The 13807-nt window shown below is 37.2% G+C and overlaps 1 protein-coding gene across 1 annotated transcript; it reads right to left on the bottom strand.

Moving 5' to 3' along the window:
- Nucleotides 1-3337: 3337 nt before the first annotated feature.
- LOC138340186 (uncharacterized) lies at nt 3338-7440 on the bottom strand. The gene is made up of 10 exons (XM_069291878.1): nt 7037-7440; nt 6754-6974; nt 6596-6662; nt 6218-6482; nt 5885-6116; nt 5676-5782; nt 5223-5501; nt 4962-5101; nt 4701-4845; nt 3338-4069 (listed from the first exon to the last, which is right to left on the bottom strand). Exons 1-10 carry the CDS (start codon nt 7438-7440, stop codon nt 3338-3340), a joined length of 2592 nt encoding a protein of 863 aa, XP_069147979.1.
- Between the last annotated feature and the right edge of the window lie 6367 nt (nt 7441-13807).

Below are 13807 nucleotides of genomic sequence, written 5' to 3'. Positions count from 1 at the left end.
TAGTATTTGTTTTTGTATTACAACGAAATGAGAAAAAAATGATGAAACTGTAAATCATCACTATATTTAAGGTGATGATTTTTTGTTATTGTTGTGAAATATATAGTATTAGTGAGTTTTTTTTGTATTCTGGTTATTTTGTATACACTCGCAAAATATGAAAGATTTGAGTATAAACTGATAAAACATAAATAGTTTATCATTGTTGTACAGATTAAAAATATAATATTGAATACTATTTTTTTTCTTCTGAAAGTATAATTTAAATGTATAGTTTTGAATGAATTTGATCGAATAAATGAAAATAAATTTCTATGAAAGTTTGTTTAGTAATCTGTAAAAAAAGTTGTTTAGAAATTTGACGAATTATATGAAAAGTGTTTTTAGTTGGTATTAAATTTGAAATTTTAGTGTTTATATAAGTTTTGTCATTTGTGTATAAATTTGTGTTAAAGGAATGAACTATTTGGTATGAGAAATGTATAAAAACGATATGAATGATGATCATTTGTATGGAATGTATATTAAGTGAGTATGAAAGGTGAAAAATTATTTTTTGTGTAATCTGTTTTGTAGTGTACTTTCTGAATGATATTTGTATGAAAACATAATGACGATTGTGTATAATTTTGTTGTTATTATATTGATTTTTATGGATGAAATTTGTATCCAACATATGTATTTTTACTTTTGTTTTATTCAATACTGACTGTGATTTCATAATGAAACAGGGAAATATGTTGATTTTCAGATGGAAGAAATTATTAGGACATGATCTTGGTATGAATAATTGATGAATTTTGTCATGAAAGGATATGAAATTTGTGATAAACTTGAACACTGAAAGGGGTTTGCTTATGTGAAATTTAAGAGGTTTAAAGCTACATGCAGTACGTGTCATCGAAAGGAACACTGTCACGACCCAAAAATCACGAGTCGTGAAGGCACCTATGTTCCCAACCAATAGGTAAGCCAACGAACATATTTTAACAAACTTAAATAACTAATGAGTGAAAAGACTACAATTAACAAAATCTCCTACACTGAGTTCCTTATAAGATCGAATGCGGAAAACTGGAAAAAAATACTAACCAAAAATTGGTGTCACAAGTACAAGAGCTTCTAAAATACGATGCAAGTCTGAAACTAAAATGACAATTCTAACATAAGGAATACCCTGTCTGAGTACTGGCTAACAGAATAAGTAAAAGATAGAGGGAGGTGTGGGCCACGGAAACAGCCAAGCAGCTCACCACAACTCCAAGACACTCCAAACTCGGACTCAAACTGCTCCTCGATATATGCTCCTACTCGAAATCGAATATGCACCACAAAGAGTGCAACAAGTGTAGTATGAGTATGAAACCACGTGTACCCGGTATGTCTCATTGACCGAACACGAATAAGTAGTGAAGGAAGTTTATTTAAAAAAAATAAATTCTTAAATTATATAAGTATAAATATATATATATATATATATATATATATATATATATATATATATATATTACACTTACTATTTCAGTTTCATCAAGAAAGGTAATCAAACATAAGTACTTTCCAACACCAAAAAAAACACATAATCATCAGGACTGAATGATGTGATGAAATGCAATGCAATATGATACAATGCAATGATATGTCTCAGAATACCCAGTACTCACTCAACCGTATATACATGATACTCCTTGGAAAAACATCGAGAGCTCATGATCCATGGGGGACTCGCGAAGTCCATATACCGACACGGACGATCTCCACGTGTCTGTTCGGACGATCTCAATGCACTATCATAATATCAAACAATTTCTGTACGGACAGTCTCCACGTGCCCAAATTACAATCTTAACATCTCACCATCCCCAGCACGGACGATCTCCACGTGTCCAACTTATACTTAGTCTCATGTCTATGCATGTGCACAATATTATTTCAATATAAGGGGATGATGATGCATCTCAATCAATCAATATCAACATAATACATAACCACCTCAATTATAACAACTATACGGGTGAAATAAAGAAAACATAATCACACAAGGATTTCAAGTCAATAATATATCAGCTAATGCCCATATGCTTTGGCAATATCACATTACAATCCACCTTTTGATAGTAGTAACTTCCCCTTTTATAACACTGGTGCTCATACCAATGCCTGTCACACCATTGATTCATTTTTTAAAAAAATATTTAATTAGGAAAAACATCCTTCAACAAGTCTAAAAAGTCTTAACATACCTTAAATGCCGAACTCGTGTCACGAATCTTCACAACTTTTCCTTTCCCCTTCGCAAAGCTTCGAAACATTCACAATTTAACAATTATGCAATATTCGTAAGTAAGCGAGTTTGTAGACATTCAAATTATTATATGTCTATTATAGATCCTAAAAATCACTCATATTTATAACCAAGCTCCAAATCGTGATATAATTTGTATGCCAAAATTTCATTCTTGCTAAATTTCAAGCCAATAACTTAGCCTTAATCTCTCCAAATATCCTAGAATTTAATGTTAAATCATATAATATACACCTAATAATTAATTACCTATATTAATATATCAAAGCTAGTATCTTTATTTTATATTTAACTTATGCAGGTCAACGTAATAACCTAAACTAGGAACCAGTGGAATTCCTGCGAACATCACCCATCTACAATATGCCTAACTTCAACAAAAAAAAAATGTAAAATGCCAATCATTAGCATGATTGCCCAATGATTGGATTGAAAATTTTGTCCCCCCACCATATTGATGCCTCACTAACCAAAAGCTTAAACATATACCATCCAAATTTCCCCCATTCATATGATAATAATAATAATAATGTTAATAAATCAAATAACATTAACTATTATCATAATGACATTCAATGCAAAGTTTGAAAAGTTTGATAATTAGTGTTATCGTCGTACCTGAATAAGGGTTTCTGCTCGTCGATGTATTTGAGCAGTTAGTTATATTTCTGATTTTTTTCTCAAATTATGATGTAATAATTTTAACCCCCTTATATCATTTTGATGAATGGGCCAAATATATCAAAAATATTTAATGGGTTATGGACTTGACCCCCAACTATTAACTACATTAGTTATTTAATTAAACAATTCACCAACTAGAAATACCCCCTTTAAATTTTTAAAAGAAGTAAAAATAGTCCTAGTTCTCAAAACGACATAGTGGGTCATTACATCACCTACCACTTAAACAAACGTTCGTCCTCGAACAAGAAAAGAAAAGAGCTAACCTGAACGCTAAAAAAGATGAGGATATTTACTCCTCATGTCTGACTCTGTCTCCCATGTAGCCTCCTCCAATGGACGATGTTTTCACCGAACCTTTACTGAAGCAATCTCCTTGGACCTTAGCTTCCGAATTTGCCTATCCAAAATGGTTATCGGCTCTTCTTCAAAAGTCAAATTATGATCAAGTAACACTGAAACCCATTGAATCACATGAGCACCACCCTGATGATACTTCTTCGGCGTTGAAATATGAAATACAGGATGGACACCTGACAACCTAGGCGTCAAAGCCAACTGATATGCCACCTCACCAATACGCTCCACAATCTCGAAAATACCAATATACCTTGGGATGAACTTGCCCTTCTTTCCAAACCTCATCACACCCTTCATGGGTGAAACCTTCAATAAAACCCTCTCTCCAACGATATACTCTAAATCACAAACTTTTCGATCTACATAACTCTTTTGCCTACTCTGAGCCATGAGAAGTCTATCTTGGATCAACTTGACCTTGTCCAAGGACTCCCTCAACAAATCTGTACCCTGTGGTCTAACCTCAAATGCATCAAACCAACCAAATGGAGATCGACATCTCCTACCATACAGAGCATCAAATGGTGACATCTCAATGCTTGAATGATAATTATTATTGTAAGAAACCTCCGCTAAAGGCAAGAACTGATCCCACTGACCACCAAAGTCAATCACACACTCCCGCAACATGTCCTCAAGAACCTGAATAGTCTGCTCAGACTGACCATCAGTCTGAGGGTGAAAGGGTATACTAAGATCCACCCGAGTGCCCAACTCTTTCTGCATAGACCGCCATAAATGAGATTTAAATTTGGTATAGGAACCCCATGCAACCGAACTATCTCCCGAATATAAATCTTTGCTAACTTCTCTGAGTTATTGGTAGTCTGAACTGGTACAAAGTGTGTAGATTTAGTAAGTCGATCCACAACGACCCATATAGCATCGAACTTACCCAAGGTGCGTGGTAATCCTACCACAAAGTCCATAGCAATACGCTCCCACTTCCACTCACGTATGGGCATCTTATGAGTCATACCTCTAGGATTTTGGTGTTCATACTTCACTTGCTGACAATTCAAACACCGAGATACAAAATCTACTATGTCCCTCTTCATAAGACACCACCAATAATGTTGCTTCAAGTCGCGATACATCATAGTAGCCCCCGGATGAATAGAGTACCTCAAACTATGGGCCTCCTGCATGGTTAATCTAGTCATATCACATGTACGAGGAACTTAGATACGACCTTTAATCCTCAGAACTCCTTCACTATCTAGAATTGCAACCTTGGATGCTCCTTTTAAAACCTTGTCCCTAATCTTATATAAGTCGCCATCATCAAACTGTTGAGCTCGAGTTTGCTCCAACAAGGATGACCTAGCCTTCATATAAGCCAACACCTTACCAGATCTGTAATATCAAGTCTCACAAAGCTATTGGCCAAGGATTGGACATCCCTAGCTAAAAGACGCTCGTCAACCTGTAACATGTCTAAACTACCATACTTACTGCCTTCCGACTCAAGGTATCTACTACAACATTTGCCTTGCCTGAATGATAAAAAATAGTCATATCGTAGTCTTTGAGCAACTCCAACCATCTCTGCTTCCTCAAATTCAGATCCCTCTAACTGAATATATATTGGAGACTACGATGATCCGTGAACACCTCACAATGCACACCATAAAGATAATTCCTCCAAATCTTCATTGCAAACACAACAGCCGCCAACTCTAAATCATGAATAGGATAGTTCTTCTCATGAACCTTCAACTGTCTCGAAGCATAAGCTATCACTTTTCCCTTCTGCATTATTACACAACCAAGACCAATTTGAGAAGCATCACAATATAAAACCCTCTCCCTCCACGGGTAGGGTCAAAATCGAAGCAGTAGTTAATAAAGTTTTGAGCCTATGGAAACTAACCTCACACTCGTCAGACCACTGAAAAGTCACCTCTTTCTGTGTCAATCTAGTTAATGGAGATGCAATGGATGAGAAACCCTCAACAAATCGTTGATAATAACCTGCAAGGCCTAAGAAACTCCAAATCTTAGTAACTGAAGCAGGTCTGACCCAATCTCTAATTGCCTCAATCTTCTTAGGAACCACCATGATACCCCCCTTGGAAACTACATGTCCTAAGAATGCTACCGAACTAACCCAAAACTCATACTTTGAAAACTTTGCATAAAGTTTTTTCTCCTTTAGAATCCCAAGTACAATCCTCAAATGATGCTCATGTTCCTCCTTACTTCATGAGTATATCAATATATCATCAATAAATACAATAACAAAGGAATCCAAATACGGTCTGAACACTCCATTCATCAAGTTCATAAAAGCTGCAGGGGCATTAGTCAATCTAAAAGACATTACCAAAAACTCGTAAGGGCTATAACGTGTTCGAAAAGCTGTCTTAGGGATATCCTCCGCCCTAATCTTTAGCTGATGATAGCCAAATCTCAAATCAATCTTGGAGAAAACTGAAGCACCCTGCAACTGATCAAATAAGTCATCAATACGAGGTATCGGGTACTTATTTATGATGGTTAGCTTGTTCAACTATCGATATTCAATACACATACGCATAGACCCATCTTTATTCTTCACAAATAACACTGGATCACCCCAAAGAGATACACTCGGTCTAATAAAACCTTTGCTCAACAAATCCTGCAACTGCTCCTTCAACTCTTTCAATTCAGCTGGTGTCATCCGATAAGGAGGAATGGAAATAGGATTAGTGCCTGGCTCGACATCAATACAAAAATTAATATCACGATCTGGTAGAAGACCTGGCGAATCGGTCGGGAATACCTTGTGAAAATTCACTCACAACTGGAATAAACTCAAGCATAGGAGTCTCAACACTAGTATCTCAGATGTGTTCCAAGTAAGCCAAAACATCCTCTCTGTACTAATTGACGAGCCTTAAGAAATGATATCACACCCTTAGGAGGGTGACTAAGAGAACCTCTCCATTCTACTATAGGAATTCCAGGCATAGCTAAAGTAATTGTCTTGGCATGGAAATTTAAAATTGTGTGGTAAGAAGATAACCGATCCATACCAAGAATCACATCAAAATCTATCATATCTAAGACCTTTAAATCTTCATGAGTGTCATACCCCATCAAGGTAAAAATACATAATTGATACACTCGATCAACAACAACAAAATCCCTGACAGGAGTAGAAACATGTATCGGCAAATCAAGAGACTCACATAATATATCAAGACTAGGAGAAAAATATGTGGACACATAAGAATAAATAGAGCCTGGATCAAATAATACAGTAGCTGGTCGATGACAAACCGAAATAATGCCTGTGATAATAGCATTTGAAGCCTCAGCCTTTGGCCTACTCAGAAAAGCATAATAGTGAGAACGACCTCCGTCAGATTGTGAATCTCCACAACCACCACCTCAACCAGAAGAAGAACCACCTCTACCTGAGTAAGAACCACCTCTACCACTTTGTGCACCACCCTTAGCTGGAGGTTGTGAAGCCCTGAAAGTTGAAGCCTGAGAACCCTGATGTAAGCCACCACGCCTAGTCCTAGGACAGTATCTCACATAGTGTCCTATATCACCACACTCAAAACAACCCCTACGAGATGCAGGCTGATGAGAGGATCCTGAATGACCAAAATGCCCTCCACAAACTATAGGTCTAGAAGATGAAGCCTATGAAGTATGCACTGAGCTCGAAGATCTAATCCCTGTGTAACCAACCTCAGACGCTGGTATAGCAGCATGAATGGGTCTGCTGGACTGAGGGTGATAACCTCTGCCCAAGTAACCACGACTCCTAGGCGGAGCACCACCATAATCATCTGAATAACGAGTCCTCTTGCCCTCACGTTGCTCAAATCCCTCACGCAAATCATCTCCAACTCCTTAGCAGCATCTACCACTTTCTGGAATGGAACATCAGAAGCAGCAACCTGAGAAACTCCTAGACGAATCGAAATAATCAGCCCCTTAACAAACCTTCTCACTCTCTCAGCCTCTGTGGGAAGTATCATCAAAGCATGTCTAGCCAAGGCATGAAATTTACCCTCATACTCTATAACTAACATACCACCTTGTTGCGAACCGTCAAACTCAGCGTGGAACAAATTTGAATAGATATACATGAGTAAACTGAGTCCAGGATAGTGGAGTGGATCCAGATGGGCTACTACTAATGTAATCCCTCCACCACTACTTGGCGTAGCCAGTCATCTGAAACGCTGTGTAGTCAACTCCATGAGACTCCACTAATCCAAGATTATGCAACCTCTCATGACAACTAACTATAAATTCATATGCATTCTCAGTTAAATCACCGGTATAAGTAGGAGGATTCATTTGTCTGAACCTCCTAAACAACTTTTGCTCATCAACGGTCATAGAAGGTCTGTTCGCCAGATGTGATGCAATATCTGGAAACTCCATACTATCCAAACGAGGAGCTACAACAACAGCTGGTTGAGTCCTAGGAGACTGAGAATCTGGAGCAACTATCAGATCTAGAGTTTAACCTCCAACACGGGTCTGTGAGCAATCAGAAGTGACAGGTAAAACTCCTCCCTGAGCCATCCCCTCTAGGATTCCTAACATATGAGCCAAGGTATCTTGAAGAACTAGGGTGGCAATAGTATTGGGTGGAGCCTGAGATGGCCCATCCCCATCGACATGATCTTGCACATCCCCAAGAATAACCTCTGCATCAGGAGGTACGGTCCTATCACGACCCTGCGTATTTATTGGTACTTGAACTTCCACAGGTGCTGCAATATGGACCCTACCCCGACCTTGAGCTCATCTCCTGCCTCTACCTTGGATAGTGTTCCCATAAGCAGGCTCCAGAATAGAATTTTGACCCCCACTTTCCGATATATGAGTCCACGTCATCTGAGAGAATGAGATATCAAGATTAAAATTTCAACAAGGTCAAGCGTGCACGATATGGAATAAAAGAAAAGAATATTTCCAAATGTCCTATGGCCTCTCAAAGATAGGTATCGACGTCTTCATACCGATCTGCAAGACTCTACTAGACATTGCTCTTGTACTCGTGAGACAGATGAACCTAGGGCTCTGATACGAAATTGTCACGACCCAAAAATCATGAGTCGTGATGGCACCTATGTTCCCAACCAATAGGTAAACCAACGAACATATTTTAACAAACTTAACTAACTAATGAGTGAAAAGACTACAATTAGCCAAATCTCCAACACTGAGTTCCTTATAAGATCGAATGCGGAAAACTATAAAAAAATACTACCCAAGAATTGGGTCACAAGTACAAGATCTTCTAAAATACGATGCAAGTCTGAAACTAAAATGACAATTCTAACATAAGGGATACCCTGTCTGAGTACTGACTAACAGAATAAGTAAAAGATAGAGGGAGGTGTGGGCCACGGAAACAGCCAAGCAACTCACCACAACTCCAAGACACTCCAAACTCGGACTCAAACTGCTCCTCGATATCTGCTCCTACTCGAAATCGAATATGCACCACAAAGAGTGCAACAAGTGTAGTATGAGTACGAAACCACGTGTACCCGGTATGTTTTATTGACCGACAACGAATAAGTAGTGAAGGAAGTTTATATAAGAAAAATAAATTCTTAAATTATATAAGTATATATATATATTACACTTACTATTTCAGTTTCATCAATAAAGGTAATCAAACATAAGTACTTTCCAACACCAAAAAAAACACATAATCATCAGGACTGAATAATGTGATGAAATGCAATGCAATATGATACAATGCAATGATATGTCTCAGAATACCCAGTACTCACTCAACCGTATATACATGATACTCCTTGGAAAAACACCGAAAGCTCATGATCCATGGGGGACTCGCGAAGTCCATATACCGACACGGACGATCTCCACGTGTCTGTTCGGACGATCTCAATGCACTATCATAATATCAACCAATTTCCGTACGAACAGTCTCCACGTGCCCAAATTACAATCTTAACATCTCACCATCCCCAGCACGGACGATCTCCACGTGTCCAACTTATACTTAGTCTCATGTCTATGCATGTGCACAATATTATTTCAATATAAGGGGATGATGATGCATCTCAATCAATCAATATCAACATAATACATAACCACCTCAATTATAACAACTATACGGGTGAAATAAAGAAAACATAATCACACAAGGATTTCAAGTCAATAATATATCAGATAATGCCCATATGCTTTGGCAATATCACATTACAATCCACCTTTTGATAGTAGTAACTTCCCCTTTTATAACACTGGTGCTCATACCAATGCCCGTCACACCATTGATTCATTTTTAAAAAAAATATTTAATTAGGAAAAACATCCTTCAACAAGTCTAAAAATTCTTAACATACCTTAAATGCCGAACCCGTGTCACGAATCTTCACAACTTTTCCTTTCCCCTTCGCAAAGCTTCGAAACATTCACAATTTAACAATTACGCAATATTCATAAGTAAGCGAGTTTGTAGACATTCAAATTATAATATGTCTATTATAGATCCTAAAAATCACTCATATTTATAACCAAGCTCCAAATCGTGATATAATTTGTATGCCAAAATTTCATTCTTGCTAAATTTCAAGCCAATAACTTAACCTTAATCTTTCCAAATACCCTAGAATTCAATGTTAAATCATATAATATACACCTAATAATTAATTACCTATATCAATATATCAAAGCTAGAATCTTAATTTTATATTTAACTTATGCAGGTCAATGTAATAACCTAAACTAGGAACCAGTGGAATTCCTGCGAACATCACCCATCTGCAATATGCCTAACTTCAACAAAAAAAATGTCAAATGCCAATCATTGGCATGATTGCCCAATGATTGGATTGAAAATTTTGTCCCCCCACCATATTGATGCCTCACTAACCAAAAGCTTAAACATATACCATCCAAATTTCCCCCATTCATATGATAATAATAATAATAATGTTAATAAATCAAATAACATTAACTATTATCATAATGACATTCAATGCAAAGTTTGAAAGTTTGATAATTAGTGTTATCGTCTTACCTGAATAAGGGTTTCTGCTCGTCGATGTATTTGAGCAGTTTGTTCTAGTTCTGATTTTTTTCTCAAATTATGATATAATAATTTTAACCCCCTTATATTCATTTTGATGAATGGACCAAATATATCAAAAATATTTAATGGGTTATGGACTTGACCCCCAACTATTAACTATATTAGTTATTTAATTAAACAATTCACCAACTAGAAATACCCTCTTTAAATTTTCAAAAGAAGTAAAAATAGTCCTAGTTCTCAAAACGACATAGTGGGTCATTACATCACCTACCACTTAAACAAACGTTCGTCCTCGAACAAGAAAAGAAAAGATCTAACCTGAACGCTCAAAAAGATGAGGATATTTACTCCTCATGTCTGACTCTGTCTCCCATGTAGCCTCCTCCAATGGACAATGTTTTCACCGAACCTTTACTGAAGCAATCTCCTTAGACCTTAGCTTCCGAATTTGCCTATCCAAAATGTTTATCGGCTCTTCTTCAAAAGTCAAATTATGATCAAGTAACACTAAATCCCATTGAATCACATGAGCACCACCCTGATGATACTTCTTCGGCATTGAAATATGAAATACGGTGGACACCTGACAACCCAGGCATCAAATCCAACTGATATGCCACCTCACCAATACGCTCCACAATCTCGAAAATACCAATATACCTTGGGATGAACTTGCCCTTCTTTCCAAACCTCATCACACCCTTCATGGGTGAAACCTTTAATAAAACCCTCTCTCCAACCATATATTCTAAATCACAAACTTTTTGATCTACATAACTCTTTTGCCTACTCTGAGCCATGAGAAGTCTATCTTGGATCAACTTGACCTTGTCCAAGGACTCCCTCAACAAATCTGTACCCCGTGGTCTAACCTCAAATACATCAAACTAACCAATTGGAGATCGATATCTCCTACCATACAGAGCCTCAAATGGTGACATCTCAATGCTTGAATGATAATTATTATTGTAAGCAAACTCCGCTAAAGGAAAGAACTGATCCCACTGACCACCAAAGTCAATCACACACTCCCGCAATATGTCCTCAAGAACCTGAATAGTCTACTCAGGCTGACCATCAGTCTGAGGGTGAAAGGGTATACTAAGATCCACCCGAGTGCCCAACTCTTTCTGCATAGACCGCCATAAATGAGATTTAAATTGGATATAGGAACCCCATGCAACCGAACTATCTCCCGAATATAAATCTTTGCTAACTTCTTTGAGTTATTGGTAGTCTGAACTGGTACAAAGTGTGTAGATTTAGTAAGTCGATCCACAACGACCCATATAGCATCGAACTTACCCAAGGTGCGTGGCAATCCTACCACAAAGTCCATAGCAATACGCTCCCACTTCCACTCACGTATGGGCATCATATGAGTCATACCTCCAGGCTTTTGGTGTTCATACTTAACTTGCTGACAATTCAAACACCGAGATACAAAATCTAATATGTCCCTCTTCATAAGACACCACCAATAATGTTGTTTCAAGTCACGATACATCTTAGTAGCCCCCGCATGAATAGGGTACCTCAAACTATGGGCCTCCTCCATGGTTCATCTAGTAAATCACATGTACGAGGAACATAGATACGACCTTTAATCCTCAGAACTCCTTCACTATCTAGAATTGCAGCCTTGGATTCTCCTTTTAAAACCTTGTCCTTAATCTTACATAAGTCGCCATCATCAAACTATTGAGCTCGAGTCTTCTCCAACAAGGATGACCTAGTCTTCATATAAGCCAACACCTTATCAGATTCTGTAATATCAAGTCTCACAAAGCTATTGGCCAAGGATTGGACATCACTAGCTAAAAGACGCTCGTCAACCTGTAACATGGCTAAACTACCATACTTACTGCCTTTCGACATTTTGGACATCCAAAAATCAAATCACTAAAAGAAATGGTGAATTATAGCACACGTAAATGGATCGGGTTGACCGTCAGGGCCAACTAGTTAATCAAGCATATTCCAAAAACTTATGGTCAATGGGTATAGAATGAAATTATTAAAAATTTAATTAATTTTTTATAAAAAAATGCAAAATTCAAAATTTTGAATATATTGAGTGTTCATATATCCATCAGATATATTCATCGTTTCGTTCGACATATTAACAAAAGGGTTCCCTTAATAAAAATTACAAAATTCTACCGTAATTAAAACACACTTTGTCCAACCTCTGTTGCGTGTCGTCCCTCCATCAGAAGCTCGTCCAACCTCTGCTGTTCCATTGTCCCTCCATCGGAAGCACTGTTGCCGCCGTTTACCCCTTAATATGAAGGTTTGTACCGTCGTTCAGCAAAAGGCCGAATTAGGTTAGGGCATTTCATTTATCCATATGTTATGTGCTTTAACTTTCAATTGTAAGTGTATCAAGTTAAAATAGTGTTTACTTGATGACTTAGTCATATATGATTTGGGAGATAGTAGGAGCAATTTCTGTTCTAAGTGTGAATGTGGTGTAGGGTTTGGTGTAGGGTTTCTGATACATCTTTTGGTGGAAAATGTACTTTATTTTAGATAATGAAAGCATTTTATGTTTTGTGTAGGGTTTCTGATACATATTTTGGTGTAAAATGTTCTTTATTTTAGATAATTAAAGCATTCCATTACTACCAACTCAAAAAAATACGACCACTATGAGATATACGGATTATGCCGGAAAAGTATGAAGTTTGACTAACAAAACTTATATTTCTTTTTTTCTTGTTTGACAGGTTGATGGATCTGTTGACGATTTTACTTTTGTATTTTGTTGAATTTTATTTTGGATTTATCATACTCCCTGTTTTGATGTACGAAGTATAGTATCAAGTCTTGCATTCCCGCCGCCGCTGCCGACATGATAAGGCGACATTAAAGATGAGAGAAGAAGATATGGAACTCCCTCCAGTTTGAAACTAGAACTATTTTGGTTGTAATGTTTTGTAAATTAATATGGAGCAAACTCCTTATATTTAGACCGAACATAGTCGTTAATGACTTGGTCAATTTTTGTATTTTTGTAAATTATAGTTGTAGGCAGTCTTACATTCACCTTGTTTGAAGTTATCTGAGTCATTGTTGTCCCATTGTTTGTTGGCTTGAATCTGAATTTTTTGCCTGTATTTTCTGCTTTGGTAGTTTTTTCTTTGACTTCTTCCTCAGGCATGTAACTTTCCCATTGCTTGAGGTCTCTTCTCTATGGGTTCTCTTTTATTTCTGTTAGGAGAAGTGCTCACGAATATGCTGAGGAGTTTGTCTATGATAGACAGGTTGAACAGAAAAAGTCAGAACAGATGTTGAATGCTGTTATATATATGACTACATGTTGAATGAGTGTCTATTGATTTAGTTTGGTGGCAGAAACCCTCTTTTGTTGCGATTAGAGGAGATATGGATGCTCTTCTTATGCATGTTTGCAATCATTTGATTTT

This window comes from Solanum lycopersicum, chromosome 12 (assembly GCF_036512215.1).
Source record: "Solanum lycopersicum chromosome 12, SLM_r2.1".
Taxonomy (NCBI): domain Eukaryota; kingdom Viridiplantae; phylum Streptophyta; class Magnoliopsida; order Solanales; family Solanaceae; genus Solanum; species Solanum lycopersicum.
This window is presented reverse-complemented; position numbering and strand designations above follow the sequence as displayed.